This window comes from Xyrauchen texanus, chromosome 49 (genome assembly GCF_025860055.1).
Source record: "Xyrauchen texanus isolate HMW12.3.18 chromosome 49, RBS_HiC_50CHRs, whole genome shotgun sequence".
In the NCBI taxonomy this organism is placed as follows: domain Eukaryota; kingdom Metazoa; phylum Chordata; class Actinopteri; order Cypriniformes; family Catostomidae; genus Xyrauchen; species Xyrauchen texanus.
In genome coordinates, this window is record NC_068324.1 from 26,072,497 (window position 1) to 26,090,880 (window position 18,384).

The 18,384-nt window shown below is 42.4% G+C and overlaps 1 protein-coding gene across 2 annotated transcripts in view; it reads left to right on the forward strand.

Annotated features, from left to right (window-relative positions):
* Positions 1-18,384, forward strand: part of ldlrad3 (low density lipoprotein receptor class A domain containing 3) — a 60,159-nt gene that overhangs the window by 32,447 nt on the left and 9,328 nt on the right. For both annotated transcript variants that reach the window (XM_052122469.1, XM_052122470.1), the window contains 2 exons: positions 2,991-3,116; positions 10,305-10,439. In XM_052122469.1, the coding sequence (XP_051978429.1) occupies positions 2,991-3,116; positions 10,305-10,439 (261 nt within the window). The remainder of the gene's footprint in view (positions 1-2,990; positions 3,117-10,304; positions 10,440-18,384) is intronic.

The following is an 18,384-nucleotide window of genomic DNA, read 5'->3' on the forward strand; positions in this document are numbered from 1 at the left end:
GGAGAAAGCCGCTGTTATGCGCCGTCAAATCCAACAGCATGCAGAGCGCCAGAGGATTAACCAGGAACTTGGTGTGTAACGCGCAGCAGAGTTCATGCACCCACCATCGGCTCGAAGAAATTTTCTGAATGAACTCCCGTGATTTGCGTTGCTTAAATACCCGTATGTCCGGGGCGGACATGCAAATACTGGTTGCCAACTCTCATTGGCCTTTTTTCATAGTCCAGAGGTGAATATCGGCGCTCAAGAGAGACCCCTAGTGTCGCTTCTCTGACACAACGTGGAGAGAGCGACAGAAAGGGAACTGAACTTACAAAACATGAAGAGTTTGTACAGCCTCTGAAAGCAGCATTTTCCAGTTTTCTGACGCAGTTATAGACAAAAGAGGCTGAAGGCAGCTAGAGTCACACCGTTTCCAAACCTGATGTCAAATAACACTTGATAAAAGGTATATTTTCTATGTTAATCAGAGTTTTTGTCCTAACTAGCCATGACAAGCGATGGTACATTCTGTCGTTTGCTTGGTTTCTATTTTCATCATCGGGCTTGGTAACCCTGCCTGCTGTGAACTGGCACCGGTCCAAAAACGTTCTCATAACAGTATATTGAAGCCAGCATATCATGAGATGGTTACGAACTACTTGATTTTGGCTGAGAATGTCACACCTACCAAATGTTTCACTGAGGTATCACTCTCTTAAGATGGAGGTTCAGAATGAAGAACTGGTGACAGACATTCCCACCTACTCTGTCTCTGTTTGATTGAGTACTCCGGTTTAATAAGGCTGGGCATATAAATGCATCTATTCTTTGACCACAAACTCTTCAGATATGTTTTGTTAGGTCTGTTCTCTGGTTTGTGTGCAGCTGTGTTCTGTTCTTTAGTATCACCTTTAGGTTTTAGGACCTGTTCTTAGATAAACATCACACGTTTTTGCTTGAACACCTCATTTTGCCAGCGGGCTGCATGAGCTACTGGTCTCGTGCAGTCTCATGAACGTGCAAAGAAGAGCAACGGTCAGTCAAAAGTTTCACTAAATAATACATTCGATTTCAGTTTGTTTCTCAACAAACCTTATCATATGTTTTCAAAACTATCATGAGTGTCATGGAATAATTTATAAGACTTCTTAATTATACTTTTGTGTCCTTTTTAAGCTTGAAGAGGTGGTCAACCCACAGTATGACATCACTGAGCACAATTCTCCCTTTGTGTTAAGAAAAAGAAAGTCATATTGGGTTATATATTAAGGTATCGTGTACAGTCAATCATGAATAAAAGACCCTGCTTATTACACGGCTACTTACCAAACAAATACATTTACATGAAATATTGATTTTAATTATTATGTGATAAGAAAGAGATTGTGTTCCCCTTCTGTCACTCTCTCGAAGTTGTTTCAAAGGAAGTGTCACAAGGGGTCTTCTCCGACGCCGAATCGTACCCCTGAACCTGAGAAAAGGCCAGTGTCAAGTTGGCAGACAGAATTTGCATGCCCTGCCCCGGACATACGGGTATAAAGGGAAGCGGGGCAGCTAATGCCAGTCAGAATTTTTCTTCGGAGCCGACTGGGCAAGCAGCTCACCTCTACCAGCGAGAAGCATTGCTGTTGGATCCGCACGGTGCATTTCCAGCTATCTGCACACTGTGCAGTTTACGCCCCTGGGCGCTTCGACAGCGCTTTCTTTCTGTTTTAAAGAGTGTTCTCTGCCTAAAAGAGTTATATTTTCTCTAAAAGAGTCAGAGTTTTCCACTCACAAAAAGAGCAATACACAGCGGCGTTGAACGTCCTTTTCAGGACGCGTCTTTTTCAAGATGCCTTTCCGCCCATGTGTTGTTCCTGGATGTGGTCGATTTCTCTCCAAGAACGACGACCACAGACACTGCCTCGTGTGCCTGGGTAGCGATCACACTGAGGCGGCGTTCGTGGATGGTTCATGTTCTCACTGCGAGAACATAACCATGGCAACGTTGCGGTCGCGGCTCTCCTTCCTGAAGTTGAATGCCACTTCAGCCGCCCCCCGCGTCGATCCTTCTTCCCACGGGATTGAGGACGACCCGGCTGGCGATGAAGGCGATATGGGGATAACGACGGGCTCGGTTTTGCCAGGTAAATCCCCACGAACCACCTGCCCCCAACACGCTTGTGTGCTCCTGTCCGGGTTCCGGATGAGTGCGACTCACCACAGGGCCAGCCGGCATTCTCCCTCGAGCCCCCAGGCTTGGATGATGACATCTCGGCTAGAAGCACCATCTCGGTCTTTATCACCCTGTTTGCCCTTTCCTTTTGACATTTCAAAAGCAGTTAAGGTCACGAAACTATTATCGAACAAATGCTGTCAAATGTAAACAAAAAGAGGTTTATAGGAGGAAAATGAAAAGTATTTGGGAGCGAGCCGCGCACACGTTTACTCCTCAGGCGCCATAACTAGAAACCACGTAAGTGTCTCCATAGACCGAGGATATTGAATTCTTTTACATTTTGTTTTCCTAGAACAGTTAAGGATCAGGGTGTATCGACTTTCACTGGTTTATATCATTAAAAGTATCCAAACTAGCAAAGTACGAACCTCGCATGGTGTCACGTGACTCCCCGATGGGCTTTTTAATATCATGCATCAAATTTGATTCATAGACTAAACAAACTTTCAAGCTATTTTTTCCCCTTTAGCAGATTGTAAGGAAAAGCATGTGAAGCAAGTTGTCTTGTTACATTGAGACTAAACGGAACTCTGTCTTTTGTGGATAAGCACAAGAAATGGGTTTAAAATTATTTTACATTTTTCATTCATTTGATTTTTTTTACGAATAGAAGAAACTATGTTTCACAAAACAAGATGAAATGGACAGGAACATGAAGTATTACTAATTAGACTGATTTGTGCAATAGTATCCAGTATTTGAAACTTTTGACATTTTGTTTGAGGGTTTGCCTTTGTTACTTGATTTTATCTGCATAAACAGCACAACATGTTCTCCTTTCTCACAGCAAAGGTGAAGTCGAAGTGTGCACCTACATTCTTTGCTTGTGCAAATGGGCTCCACTGCATTATTGGCCGCTTTCAATGCAATGGCTTCAAAGATTGTCCTGATGGCAGTGATGAAGACAACTGCAGTGAGTATCAAGGCGACCTCTTTAAAAAATCCTAAAGCTCAGCATGAATCACAGGCTTACCTGAGCCACAAGCTTCTATTAAACTATCCCCTCATTGAAAATAATTATTTGCAAAGAGATAATTCATAGCACAGGTTGAATCTTGTCTGGGCTGTTGTCCAATTTCTACATAATACAAACTTTGTAACAGTAAAATCACAATGTAGAGCTGCTGTGCATATTAAAAAATATTAAAGGGATATTTCACCCAAAAATGAAAATTCAGTCATTGTTAACTAGGGTTGCAGCGGTATACTGGTTTCACGGTATACCACGGTTTGAAAATTGACGGTTATCATACCATGTACATTTGCTTATCTACGGTATTGAGAAAAAATGCAACCGGACGGAGATTCTCACATGCGCGTGCGCATCTCCTTTCTTTCTCGACTGTCTGTCAGACTCATCAACTTGCGCCACACACACACACGCAGCAGATATCAGAGAGAGGCGAGGGGGTCTGACATGAGTGAGTGTGTGTGTGTGTGTGTGTGTGTGTGTGTGTGTGTGTGTGTGTGTGTGTGTGTGTGTGTGTGTGTGTGTGTGTGTGTGAGAGAGAGTTAAAGCAGTGTTTCTCAACTGGTCTATTCGGACTGGGCAGCAGGGAAATAACAAAGCCATGGTAACTTCTCCCATTGAAGATATTTCGGCGGCCGCTCAAGTGATCGATGTATTTACCTGCCGAGGCAGATTTAATGATAATCTCGCAAACAGCTAAAGACTTCTCATCTGCACTTTCGCGAGTGTAACGAGCTCGCGCTAATGATCTGCTCTTCTCTCTGTTGCGTGCGTTCAACAACTGGGCTTCCCTCGATATGTGACCAATTTCAATTCTAGCCAGACTTTTCTAGTTTACAGTGTTACGAGATTGTCAATTCGAAGCTCTCAACAGTAGCAGCCCTGACATTCCAAACAGCACTGAGGAGGAAAAGAGCAACACTGTGCTATGAGCCAAAAAAAATACAAAATTACACACCATCACCTTTACAAATTTGTTTCAGTATTTTACATGAGTAAAAGTTACTGTTATATTTTGACAAAATCTTATAGTTTCATATGAAATGATCTAAAGGTAGAATCTATTAGACATCATTTTATATCAATAGTGACAGTTGTAGTTAAAGTTTTAAGATGTGTTTCAGCTAGTATTTATTTGTCATAAATACATTCATTTATTATTATTATTATTTAAGACTAGCACACTGACTAACCATGGTAATGAGGAGCTTTTCCTTCTGTGTAATATGTGTATAAATATTTAATATTAGGTAACGAACAGGATAATAATGGGCTCATATAATTAAATATGATCTTCAATTTTTAAAGGGGGGAGTGAAACTTCCTGTACATTTTGACATCAACAAAAATAATGTCACTTGATGCATGTCCTTGTACTGGAAAACCATGAACAAAACTATGCAACATAAAAGGAAATGCGACCCAGGATACATTAAATACAGGTTATGTTTAATCTGACAGGTCGACACTTGATGTCCAATATAAAATCTGTCCTGAAACAAAACCAGTTGAGAAGCACTGAGTTAAAGGTACAGACAGGAGCAGTCTACAGTATATGTTAATTATTAATAATCATAGGACATTACTTTAAAAGCTCACACAGCTGATGTTATTTTTCCTTTAGTAGTTCATTTAACATGCTATGATAACTTGCTTTAGTTATATAATATGTTATAGTTACATGCTATTTTTTTATTATGTTTATAAATCTGTTTATTATAATTCTGATAGCTTTCTTATTTTTTCTATTTATTTTCAAAAGGGAGACTTTTTTTACACATACTTCAATAAAATAAATGGTTTCAAGTTTCAATTATAATAAAGTGTCTGCTCTAAAATAGATAAATAAAATAACCCTTCTGTTTTCACTGATAATAGTATTTGTGTAATATCGTATACACGTGAAACCGTGATATTTTCTGAGAATGTTATCATACCGTGAAAATCTCATACCGTTCCAACCCTATTGTTTACTCACCCCTGTGTTGTTACAACCCAATACGACTTTTTTTTCTTTACACAAAGGAATAAATTGTGAAAATATTTTGTGCTCGGTGATGTCATACAATGGGTTGACTACCTCTTGAAGCTTCAAAACATGCAAAAGTATAATAAGAAGTTTAACAAATGATGCCAAAAGACTAATGATGACATATGATTAAGTTGGGTGAGAAACACACCGAAATCTAATGTATTATTTAAAGAAACTGTTGACCGACCGCCGCTCTCCTCTGCGTGTTCACGAGACTGCACGAGACCAGTAGCTCAAGCAGCCCACAAGCAAAACAGGGCGTTCAAGTGAAAACGTGTTTTGTTCATCTGAAAACAGATAATGTCAAAGCAATACTAAAGAACAGAACACAGTTGCTCACAAACCAGAGAACTAAACTTACAAATCATGAAGAGTTTGTACAGCCTCTGAAAGCAGCATTTTCCAGTTTTCGGACACAGTTATAGACAAAAGAGGCTAAAGGCAGCTAGAGTCACACCGTTTCCAAACCTGATGTCAAATAACGCTTGATAAAAGGTATATTTTCTATGTTAATCAGAGTTTTTGTCCTAACTAATCATGACTAGCGATGGTACATTCTGTCGTTTGCTTGGTTTCTATTTTCATCATCGGGCTTGGTAACCCTGCCTGCTGTGAACTGGCACCGGTCCAAAAACTTTCTCATAACAGTATATTGAAGCCAGCATATCATGAGATGGTTACGAACTACTTGATTTTGGCTGAGAATGTCACACCTACCAAATGTTTCACTGAGGTATCACTCTCTTAAGATGGAGGTTCAGAATGAAGAACTGATGACAGACATTCCCACCTACTCTGTCTCTGTTTGATTGAGTACTCTGGTTTAATAAGGCTGCGCATATAAATGCATCTATTCTTTGACCACAAACTCTTCAGATATGTTTTGTTAGGTCTGTTCTCTGGTTTGTGTGCAGCTGTGTTCTGTTCTTTAGTATCACCTTTAGGTTTTAGGACCTGTTCTTAGATAAACATCACACGTTTTTGCTTGAACACCTCATTTTGCCAGCGGGCTGCATGAGCTACTGGTCTCGTGCAGTCTCATGAATGTGCAAAGAAGAGCAACGGTCAGTCAAAAGTTTCACTAAATAATACATTCGATTTCAGTTTGTTTCTCAACAAACCTTATCATATGTTTTCAAAACTATCATGAGTGTCATGGAATAATTTATAAGACTTCTTAATTATACTTTTGCATCCTTTTTAAGCTTGAAGAGGTGGTCACCCCATAAGAAAGAGATTGTGTTCCCCTTCTGTCACTCTCTCGACGTTGTTTCAAAGGAAGTGAACAAAGGGGTCTTCTCGGACGTCGAATCGTACCTCTGAACCTGAGAAAAGGCCAATGTCCAGTTGGCAGACAGAATTTGCATGCCCTGCCCCGGACATACGGGTATAAAGGGAAGCGGGGCAGCAAATGCCAGTCAGAAATTTTCTTCGGACGCGCAGATGGCCGACATGCTTTCCAGGGCTGCCGTGAGCGTGGGCTTTGACTGGAACATTCCGTCCTCCCCACAGCCTTCGCGGCTTGATGACTGGTACCACAGTCTCAATGACAGCGCGGCTCACCAACGAGCGTGCACAGTCAGTGCTCAGGTGCCTTGCTAGCTTCGAGAGCGGCACAGCGGTCCCTCTAAAACAATTCCAGAGGCTCCTGGGGCATATGGCATCCTCAGCCGCGGTTGCGCCGCTCGGGTGGATGCATTTGCTACAGCACTGGCTACAAAACCGAGTCCCGAGATGGGCATGGCGCCACGGTATGCATTGTGTGATAATCACCCCCTCCTGCCGTCAGACTTTCAACCCTTGGACAGACCTCTGCTTTCTGCAAGCCGGAGTTCCCCTGCAGCAGGTGTCCAGACGTGTCGTGGTAACCACAGACGCCTCTCGACAGGGTTTGGGCACCGTGTGCAACGGGCGTGCTGCCGCTGGCACCTGGAAAGGACCCCGGCTGCATTGGCACATCAATTTCCTAGAGTTGATGGCTGTAATTTTTGCCCTACTGAGGTTTCTTCCACTAATCCGAGGCAAGCAGATTCTGATCCGTTCAGACAGCACCGCGACGGTAGCGTACATAAATCGGCAGGGCAGCGTGCACTCGTCATATGTCACAACTCGCCCGCCATCTCCTCCTTTGGAGTCAGCCGCGACTCAAGTCGCTGCTCGCCACTCACATCCCTGGAAACCGCAACACGACGGCGGACGCGTTGTCGCGACAGGTTTCGCCCAGCGGAGAGTGGAGGCTCCACCCCCAGGTGGTCCAGTTCATTTGGGACCGATTCGGCAAAGCACAGGTATATCTCTTTGCCTCCCAAGACAACTCCCACTGCCCGCTCTGGTATTCCCTGAAGGGAGCCCCCCTCGGGACAGATGCGCTGGCACACAGCTGGCCCCGGGGGCTGCGCAAGTACGCATTTCCCCCAGTGAGCCTTCTTGCATCGGTGCTGTGTAATATTAGGGAGGACAAGGAACAGGTCATCCTGGTGGCCCCCTACTTGCCCACCCGCACCTGGTTCTCGGATCTCACGCTCCTCGCGACAGCCTCTCCCTGGAAAATTCCCCTGAGGAAGGACCTTCTTTCTCAGGGATGGGGCACCCTCTGGCATCTGCACCCAGACCTCTGGAACCTCCACGTCTGGCCCCTGGATGGGATGCGGAAGATCTAGTGAATCTACCACCTGCTGTCATAGACAAGATCAACCAAGCCAGAGCTCCCTCGACCAGGCAACTTTACGCCCTAAAGTGGCGCTTGTTCGCGAACTGGTGTTCTTTCCGAGCCGAAGACCCACAGCGATGTGCAGTTCAGTCAGTGCTTCTATTCCTGCAGGAAAGGTTAGAGGGGAGGTTGTCCCCCTCCACCTTGAAGGTGTATGGAGCTGCTATCGCAGCCCACCACGACGCAGTAGATGGCAAGTCCCTTGGTAAGCATGACTTGATTATCAGGTTCCTGAAAGGCGCCCGGAGACTGAATCCTCCCTGGCCTAGCCTGTTCCCCTCTTGGGATCTCTCAGTGGACCTCTCGGGCCTTCAGAGACCCCCATTCGAGCCACTTGATTCAGTAGAGCTCAAGGCCCTCTCCCTAAAGACGGCCCTCCTGATCACGTTAGCCTCCGTTCTCTGTTAGCGACATCTGCCTGGAGTTCGGTCCGGCACTTTCTCACGTTATCCTGAGTCCCCGACCGGGCTACGTGCCCAAGGTTCTTACGACCCCTTTCAGGGACCAGGTCGTGAACCTGCAAGCGCTGCTTTGGGAGGAGGCAAGCCCAGCCCTTTCGTTGCTGTGTCCGGTGCGTGCTTTACGTACCTATGTGGACCACACGCAGAGCTTTAGATGTTCTGAGCAGCTTTTTGTCTGCTTTGGCAGACGGCGGAAAGCCATCTCCAAACAGAGGCTAGCCCACTGGGTCGTTGATGCTATTGCCTTAGCCTATCACACCCAGGGCGTGCCCGCCCCCCTGCAGGTCCGAGCACACTCTACTAGAAGTGTGGCATCCTCGTGGGCACTGACCCATGGCACCTCCCTAGCAGACAGGGCTAGGCAACACCCAATACCTTTGCCAGATTTTACAATCTAAGGGTTGAGTCGGTCTCGTCCCATGTTTTGTCATGTCCGAGTGGGTAGAACTCGCTAACGTGGCACAACCGACCGGGTGTTCCGCTTGCACCTTGCACCTTTCACCAAAGTGATCCAGTGTGCCTTCTGTCCCAGGTCAGCCACTGAGTGTCGCTGCCTGGATGTTTTTTCTACCTAGCCTTCTGGCCCGCAAATTCAACTCGCGACTAGACCCAATATGAGTCACAGGGCTCCACGGGCATATTTGCCTCTTCAGGCTAACTCCCCGTGATGTATTTTCCGCGAGTACGGTCCCCCTGCCGGCGGACCCGCATTTCCCTCGGGCAGCCCCGCTTCCTCGGCCCCGTGCTTGTAGAGTCCCCCCTTCGTTAGGCTGGACCTACCGCCACGCCGCTTCATAACCCTCATGGTGTATTTGCCACACATTACCTCCCCCTGGACTAGGCAGGGTGTGGCCTCTGCAGGGTCTTCCCCTCCTGAAAGAATAGGAAATTTGCGGACAGCTACCTTACCTCCGGACTCGCCTCTGAGTTCTGAAGACGCCTCCTTAGGCCTCTTCCTCAGTCTGTAAGCCACCCCCTGCCGGGTGCACGGAGCAGGATAAGTGCTTCGAGTCTTCTCTCAGCACCCTAGCCTCGGGACACCTGCTGCTCCCGACATGCTCTCCTGCTCCCCCCGGGGAAAGACCGCCTTCCCCGACTTAAGTTGGGCCCCAGCCGCTTTACGTCCTATGTGAGAGACATTGTGAGAGAGAAGGCCGCTGCTGCTGGGCTTGCTCCCATGCTAGCATGTAACACCTTTTTCCCCCTCAGGGGTGCGGTAAACCTAAGGTTGGCATGTGAAACTCTTTGAGGGGGCATTGGGGAGGGCTACGTGCACTCGGTACAGGTGCCTCTAACACGCAATAGCCTGCTTTGCACCTGTTCCGACAGTCGCGTAACACTGTCAGTGCGTGGTGTTTTTATATGGACCCCTTGTGTCACTTCCTTCGACACAACATCGAGAGAGTGACAGAAGGGGAACATCATGGTTACTGTTGTAACCTCCATTCCCCGAGTGAGGGAACGAGACGTTGTGTCCCTCCTGCCACAGCACTAGACCTAGCACTGTAAATGGCCGTGCTTCATTTTCGGCTCCTCAGTGCAAAATCCTGACTGGCATTCGCTGCCCCGCTTCCCTTTATACCCGTATGTCCGGGGCGGGGCATGCAAATTCTGTCTGCCAACTTGACATTGGCCTTTTCTCAGGTTCAGAGGTACGATTCGGCGCCCAAGAAGACCCCTTGTGTCACTTCCTTCGACACAACTTCTCGTTCCCTCCCTCGGGGAACCGAGGTTACAACAGTAACTATGACGTTTTAAAATGAGACATTAAACTTGTACAGCTATGTAGGAAATTGTTTGCCTGGGACAACAATTATACAGTTTAGTGTCCTGATACACAAATATTTGACAGCAGAATGCTGTGATTGGCCAATCATAATCAAGTATTCCAGAGAGCCATGTAATAAGAGTCCATCTCTTTTCTGTAGCTGCTAACCCTCTGGTGTGTTCATCCGCACGGTTCCACTGTCAAAATGGACGGTGTGTAGATCGCAGTTTTCTATGCAATGGACAAGATAACTGTCAAGACAACAGTGATGAAGAGAACTGCCTTACAACAGCAGGTACACACATACACTGCAATGACTAAATACATGTTTGTCATGATATTAACCCTTAAAAGCATATCTAGGGTAGGGCTGGGCGATATAACGATCTCAATATTTATTCAGATAAAAAAATTACTATATCGACGATATGCTTTTGAGTAATTTCGATATTTAGCATATGTTCTACATCTAGACAATCAGGTGCATGTCACTAAAAACGCAAGCAGTTTGGCTTTCTCAGACTGTATGAAGTTGCTAACATTAGCTGCCTTGCTAATGATTTGGCTATGACGATCACCACGGCTAATTCCATCCAGACCGCAATACTTTAATTTAATTGTGATGACTGTGGTGCCCTCTTCATCGTCTCTAGTGAGCAGCGCGACAAAACAACAGTGCACCAGCTCTGATCTTTCTGTGCTGTATTCTGGAATATTTTTCTCTAGCACCGAATATGCTTCATTTATGCCACAAAAATGAACTGAAACTACATGAATACTTATCACACAAACATGAAACATATGTCTAAAAAAAGCTTAAAATGTCTACTTTTAAATAAAACAATTAAAATGTAAAACAAATATTCTCTTGCAATGTAATCTGTATGAAACAAAGTGATGTACAGTTTTTACCGGTCCATCTCATTATCTGTAATGTGATCCCACCCACCAGCAGAGTGCGCCATTCATACGCTAATGTGCTGAGATGATCAATGCAAATGGGAAATGCCCCCGACAGTGTTCAGAGGTTTGATGTAAACATTTTACTGCGCGTTTGTAACGATACACAGGCGATGAAACTTCTGGATATTAAGGAAGAGTTAACATTTTCCTCAGAAGAAGAGTGGGACTCCGATGAACATTTGTATTTTGAAGACAAACTTGATCCAGTCGAGGAAACAATTTCAGACGAGTAAGTCAATTCGTTTTCATTAGCTGACATGCAATTTTATATAAACATGTACATATTTTACTTGTGGGACTGTTTCCAGACTTGCCAGACAGGATTCAGAGTATTGACATTTGAAATATGACTCCTAATAAGCAAGTTTTAGTTACATTTAAATGCTGTTTCGGCTGAAGCAGATATTTAAATTGTATACTGTATGATATAAATATGATATGTAATATGATATAAATATAATATGAATGTTTAGATTATATTTTAAACAGCATTTATGCTACCTCATTATTATCAACAAAGCTTGTGCTTGCAAATATGTGTTCAGGTTAAATGAGTAAAAAAAACTTTAAATATGCCCATATTAGAAAATCAACATCTTTATAATGATTTCTGAAGTATCATGTGACACTGAAGACTGCAGTAATGATGCTGAAAATTCATCTTTGATCACAAATTGCATTTTACAATATATTCAAATAAAAAACACACAATGTTTTTACTGTATTTTGGATCAAATAAATGCAGTCTTGGTGAGCAAAAGAGACTTCTATTAATAGTAGTGTAGGTCTAAAATTATGTAAAGTCTTTATTTAAAGAAAATATATAGTCAGATTACTTCTTTTAACTTAAAACTTGATTTTGATCATCAAGTCTCCTCACATTCATTCTCTTTCTGTCACATTCCTCATTGATAGGCCCAGGGGAGGGGTCTTTGTAGCCTCAGGTGTGAATGACATAAATATTCATGATCGTTCACGCCTCCTCGCATATTACCCATCAACCCCAAAAGTGTTTTACAAAAGTTAAATTACTATATTGTTTTGTATGACTGAGTGATCAGGATGGTTTTCACATCATTTTCTAGCAAAAACTCTCGGCTACAAGATCCAGTTCTCAAACGTCTTGTGGACAGATGTTTAGTATGTGTTATATGGCCTTATTTCAGTGACTTAAAATGTATGCATAAATGTTATTTTCTCCAAAATACAAACATGTTGCTCAGATATTATTTTAGCCCAGTTTGTGCTGAATACAGTGTTATCAGACTTTAGCCATTAATATGTTTTTTAGCAAATGAAAAAAGCACAAATGTCAAAGCATGTCAAAACTTCTCCAGGGCCCAAAACACCCTCAGACCCCAGAGGGTTAAGATCTTCCCTATCCTCTTTTAGCTGCTGAACAATAGTCATCAGACTCTTTTGGAATTTCCTCAAATCAGCATTCTGCTCTTGCAGTGCTTCCATGTAAAGGACCTACTGATCCTTGATATACCACTGCCATTGCCTTACGCTTCTGTCTGTTGAGTGTCCACTCTTGACATCCTCCTCAGTCAAAGCATTACAGGGGTAGGTATGGGAATAGGTTGGTAGTGACAAGGGTTTAGGTAAACTTTAGCCAGTCAAATCATTGTCATATAAATATGTAGGAATGGTTGTCTACCTATTGACATACACAACAGGAACTTCTTCAAATTGCTGTATCTTCTGGCTCAAAGGACCATTAAAAATTGTATTGGCTTTAATTGCCTAGAGTCCAATGGGGGTTGCCAGTTGGGGACTAGCTCACCACAAATGTATGATTAGAGACAATGATTGCAGCTTGACAGTCTTTTAACCTTTGACTCTTTCCCCGCCAGCGTTTTTAAAAAAAAGTTGCCAGCCACCGCCAGGGTTTTTGACGATTTTCGCTAAATTTAATGGCCCGCAGAATATTTTCTTCCATGAATATATGAAGATGCTATATATCACTATAAAGATCTGAGCCTCTGCTTTTAGGCAAAAAAAACGATTTTATTTTATCTTCATTTGTTCTTTTTTTATTGCGACTTGAACAGAGGTCGGTTTTGTCAAAAAACAACATTTCAGACAAAAAGCTGATAAAAGGCATGTTTATGTCTGATATTTTGAGCTTCTCAATACTCCACTTCTTCATGTTTGAGACAATCGCAGTCTGTTTCTTTGATCAAAGAGTTGCGTACTCTTTCAAAACATGCGGAGGGGTCTTCCTTACCGTATAACACCTAAAACACGGAAAATTCCGTGTTTGGCGGGGAAGCGTTTTTTCATAAAACACGGAAAATTCCGTGTTTGGCGGGGAAAGAGTTAATTGTTACCATCATAATATACACAGAGTGTTTCTATTTACATGTGTGTTTGTGTGGTTTCTGAAATAAAGGCATATAATAATAATAAACAATTTACTTGATAAATTGCATCATATAGGCATAAACAATGTTGTACATGTGCATACAAATTTACACATGAATACACACAAGGAATATAATAATTTTCAGCATAAAGTCCATTGTAAAGGGGTTCAATGGAAAAGAGTAGGCGAGAACCGGCTTGACAATATAACTTAATAGTTTAATGAAAAACTTAAACAAATGACACAAACACACATGAAGGTCAGCTGACCGTAAACAATCTCTCTCTTGTCGCACCAGCTTCCGCAGTCAGCCTTTATCCTTCTCAGAGGCTTAACTTTATGGACTGAGACAGCCCGTGGACGGGCCCTTAAATGTACAAAATAACAGTATGTGATAAACAAAACTGCTGCGTGTACATTGGTACACATGCCACATATCTTTGGAAAGCTCCATTTCTTGATTTTCTATTGATATAAACCATTTTAAGATACAATCACAACAGCAGGTACAATCTATATCTTTGTCAGACCACCAACATATAAACAACCAATAACAAAATTTAGGCAACTCACCTATGAAGCCTCATAGTATTCCATTGATCCATAACTTCCCGACAAAAACGGTGTTGTTTCATTGTCAAATGTCCAAACGATCAAATCAAGTAAAATGTTTAGTCCAAATCACATTATTACATCAATAAATATCCACAGACTCTTGTTGCATCATTTCAAAGCACCTGGCAGCTGTACCTAATCTTTCACATATTATCGGTAATAACTTCAGTTCAGATGTAAACATTTCCTATATCCAGTATCAAAATGGAAGCACGCACTCTGACCTTTCGATTGACACCTCATTTGACCCAATAGGAGCTTCCATGTCCTGTCCAAAGCCTTCAATACCCAACCACAGTCTGTGTCGAATGTAAGGGCATACCCACTTTCCTTTGTTTACTGATCAAACCAATTACATCGAAGAGTGGAAATGACTGACGCATCGTATAGCCAATGAAATTCTGAAAACAGTGATATGCAGCTTTAGTGGGACGATTAGAGCATGGTTCTGTAATGTATGTGCGCAAAATTGCCTTGCCATTACCCAGTGTTTCGTGCGTAAAAATATTGGAGAGCTGTTTTGGAACTGTTTACACATTTGGCGATTTAAATATGGTGAAACGGACGCGAAAAACAGGATTTTCACCCCAGGATGTGATATAAGAAGGTTAAATTAAGAGTTTGGAGATGAAATTTCTGAAAACAATACGGATAATTCGGAGGCAGAGGAAATGTTTATGGAGAGATGAGACATTGCTCTGGACAAGTAAGTGTTTTCTTGTGTTTTATAACATATATTACTGTATATTCCGCATAAATAAGCTTTAGTTTGAATAATGAACACATTTTGTAATTACCCTTTGTCGTGTGTTTCCTCAGTGAGTGTTTGAACCGTTTGTGCGTGTTTTTTGTATTTGTATGTGCGTGTGTGAGGTTTTAGTTCATTGTTTGTTTCAGATCTATTGACATGCTATATAGATGTTTTGTATATTTACTGTAAATATGTATTTATATATATATATAAATGGACGCGAAATATATATATAAATAAATCAATAAATATAAGTTGAAAATAAGAATATATGTTGTGTTTGAGAGTCTATTTGTTACAATGCGGGGAGGTGGGGGAGGTGTAGGCCCATCTATTTGTTCCATAGTACATTGGCAAAGTATACAGTATTTACAGTAAATATACATACAATAATACATATTTACACAGTCGAAAAGAAAACTATATATATATATATATATATATATATATATATATATATATATATATATATATATGTATATATATACAGGTGAAACTTCGAAAAATTAGAATATCGTGCAAAAGTTCATTAATTTCAGTAATTCAACTTAAAAGGTGAAACTAATATATTATATAGACTCATTACAAGCAAAGTAAGATATTTCAAGCCTTTATTTGATATAATTTTGATGATTATGGCTTACAGCTTATGAAAACCCCAAATTCAGAATCTCAGAAAATTAGAATATTGTGAAAAGGTTCAGTATTGTAGGCTCAAAGTGTCACACTCTAATCAGCTAAACACCTGCAAAGGGTTCCTGAGCCTTTAAATGGTCTCTCAGTCTGGTTCAGTTGAATTCACAATCATGGGGAAGACTGCTGACCTGACAGTTGTGCAGAAAACCATCATTGACACCCTCCACAAGGAGGAAAAGCCTCAAAAGGTAATTGCAAAAGAAGTTGGATGTTCTCAAAATGCTGTATCAAAGCACATTAATAGAAAGTTAAGTGGAAGGGAAAAGTGTGGAAGAAAAAGGTGCACAAGCAGCAGGGATGACCATAGCCTGGAGAGGATTGTCAGGAAAAGGCCATTCAAATGTGTGGGGGAGCTCCACAAGGAGTGGACTGAGGCTTCAAATGTCGTATTCCTCTTGTCAAGCCGCTCCTGAACAACAAACAACGTCAGAAGCGTCTTACCTGGGCTAAAGAAAAAAAGAACTGGTCTGTTGCTCAGTGGTCCAAAGTCCTCTTTTCTGATGAGAGCAAATTTTGCATCTCATTTGGAAACCAAGGTCCCAGAGTCTGGAGGAAGAATGGAGAGGCACACAATCCAAGATGCTTGAAGTCCAGTGTGAAGTTTTCACAGTCTGTGTTGGTTTGGGGAGCCATGTCATCGGCTGGTGTTGGTCCACTGTGCTTTATTAAGTCCAGAGTCAACGCAGCCGTCTACCGGGACATTTTAGAGCACTTCATGCTTCCTTCAGCAGACAAGCTTTATGGAGATGCTGACTTCATTTTCCAGCAGGACTTGGCACCTGCCCACACTACCAAAAGTACCAAAACCTGGTTCAATGACCATGGTATTACTGTGCTTGATTGGCCAGCAAACTCGCCTGACCTGAACCCCATAGAGAATCTATGGGGCATTGCCAAGAGAAAGATGAGAGACATGAGACCAAACAATGCAGAAGAGCTGAAGGCCGCTATTGAAGCATCTTGGTCTTCCATAACACCTCAGCAGTGCCACAGGCTGGTAGCATCCATGCCACGCCGCATTGAGGCAGTAATTAATGCAAAAGGGGCCCAAACCAAGTACTGAGTTCATATGCATGATTATACTTTTCAGAGGGCCGACATTTCTGTATTTAAAATCCTTTTTTTATTGATTTCATGTAATATTCTAATTTTCTGAGATTCTGAATTTGGGGTTTTCATAAGCTGTAAGCCATAATCATAAAAATTATATCAAATCAAGGCTTGAAATATCTTACTTTGCTTGTAATGAGTCTATATAATATATTAGTTTCACCTTTTAAGTTGAATTACTGAAATTAATGAACTTTTGCACTATATTCTAATTTTTCGAGTTTCACCCATGATATATATATATATATATATATATATATAGAATACAGAAAAGATGGAAAAGTTGTGTCTAGCTTTGTAAATTACATTTATTTATTCTCACTGAATCAGATAGCGATTGGGAGCCGGATGCGGGCCACATAAAGTGGAGCAGCAGGACAGCACCTCATCAAGAGAGGAGGGCTTTCAGAGAGACCCTTGCTGAGGAGCTGGCAGAGTTGGGGTCTCACTCCACAGCCAGACCAGTATCTCCTGCTCCACCGAAGAGCACATCACAGGCCGTTGCACACCACCAAATCTTGCACCGCTGGTCGTCTGAAGTGCAGGCAGTGTCATGCAAAGACACCAGTGAAGTACTCTTCCTGTGATGTGCCTTTGTGCTTTGTACCCAAATGTGACTGCTACAATGACTGGCATGTTGCTAGAAACATGTACAATTTTATAATGGTTTGTAAATACTTTGTGTAAAAATTCATGTAAATAGTTTGTTGTGTATTTTTTATATAAACAAATTGTCCACCATAGCACTAGTTTTGACTCTTTTATATGCACAACATTTAGTTTCAAGAAGGGAAAAGGCACTCTAATGTGTTTATGCATCAGTTACTCTGTGTCAGCAAAACTAATAGTGGATCTGGATATGGAATATGATAGCTCTAAGTGTCATCTTTCATTAGAGCCCAAAATTATGACTGTACGTTGAATCGTTCAAAAGTAGTAGCCTTTTTGTCCTAGGTTACCAAACGGTCCTTTTGGAGTACCGTAATTTCCGGACTATAAGCCGCAACTTTTTTCCCACGCCTTGAACCTCGCGGCTTATACAATGACGCGGCTAATATATGGATTTTTCCCGCTTTCAAATTTTATAAAAAAAATAAATAAAAAAAACATTCTGTGACGTGCTCAGTTTTTTGCCGGCGTGAAGCTTTCATTAGACCAATGAAATTGCCGAACGGGTTAAGGTCAAAACAACTTTTTTGTTTACAGTTTAGATTAAATCGAGCGGCTCAAACTTCCCATCATTCTGATTAGGCCTACGGTAGTCATTTTGTCACCCTCACCATGGCAAAGACATGGAGAAACGCATATGATGCTGCTTTCAAGTTGAAGGCGATTGATCTGGCTGTTGCACAGGAGCTTGGTCTTAATGAGTCGATGATAAGACGCTGGAAACAGCAGCGTGAGGAATTGACTCAGTGCAAAAAGACAACTAAATCTGAGGCTATTTAACTCCGACACCGAAGGAGATGACTTCAGTGGTTTCAGTGCACAGGACGAGGAAGATAGTGACCAATGACTTGGTAGGCTACTGTTTACTGCAAATGTTTTATTGCAAGCCGCGTGTGGCAGCGGGGGCGTGGTCAAGCGCCCGTCCGGGAGAGAAAAGCTGTAAGGGCGCTTACACCTGCGCTAAATTATGTCTAACACCGGTGTCTAATTTCAAGTGCCCTGCTTCACGTGTCATTCTTGGGAAAACTGTCACACGGGCACCAGTGTGACAGTTTTCAGCAGGGCACT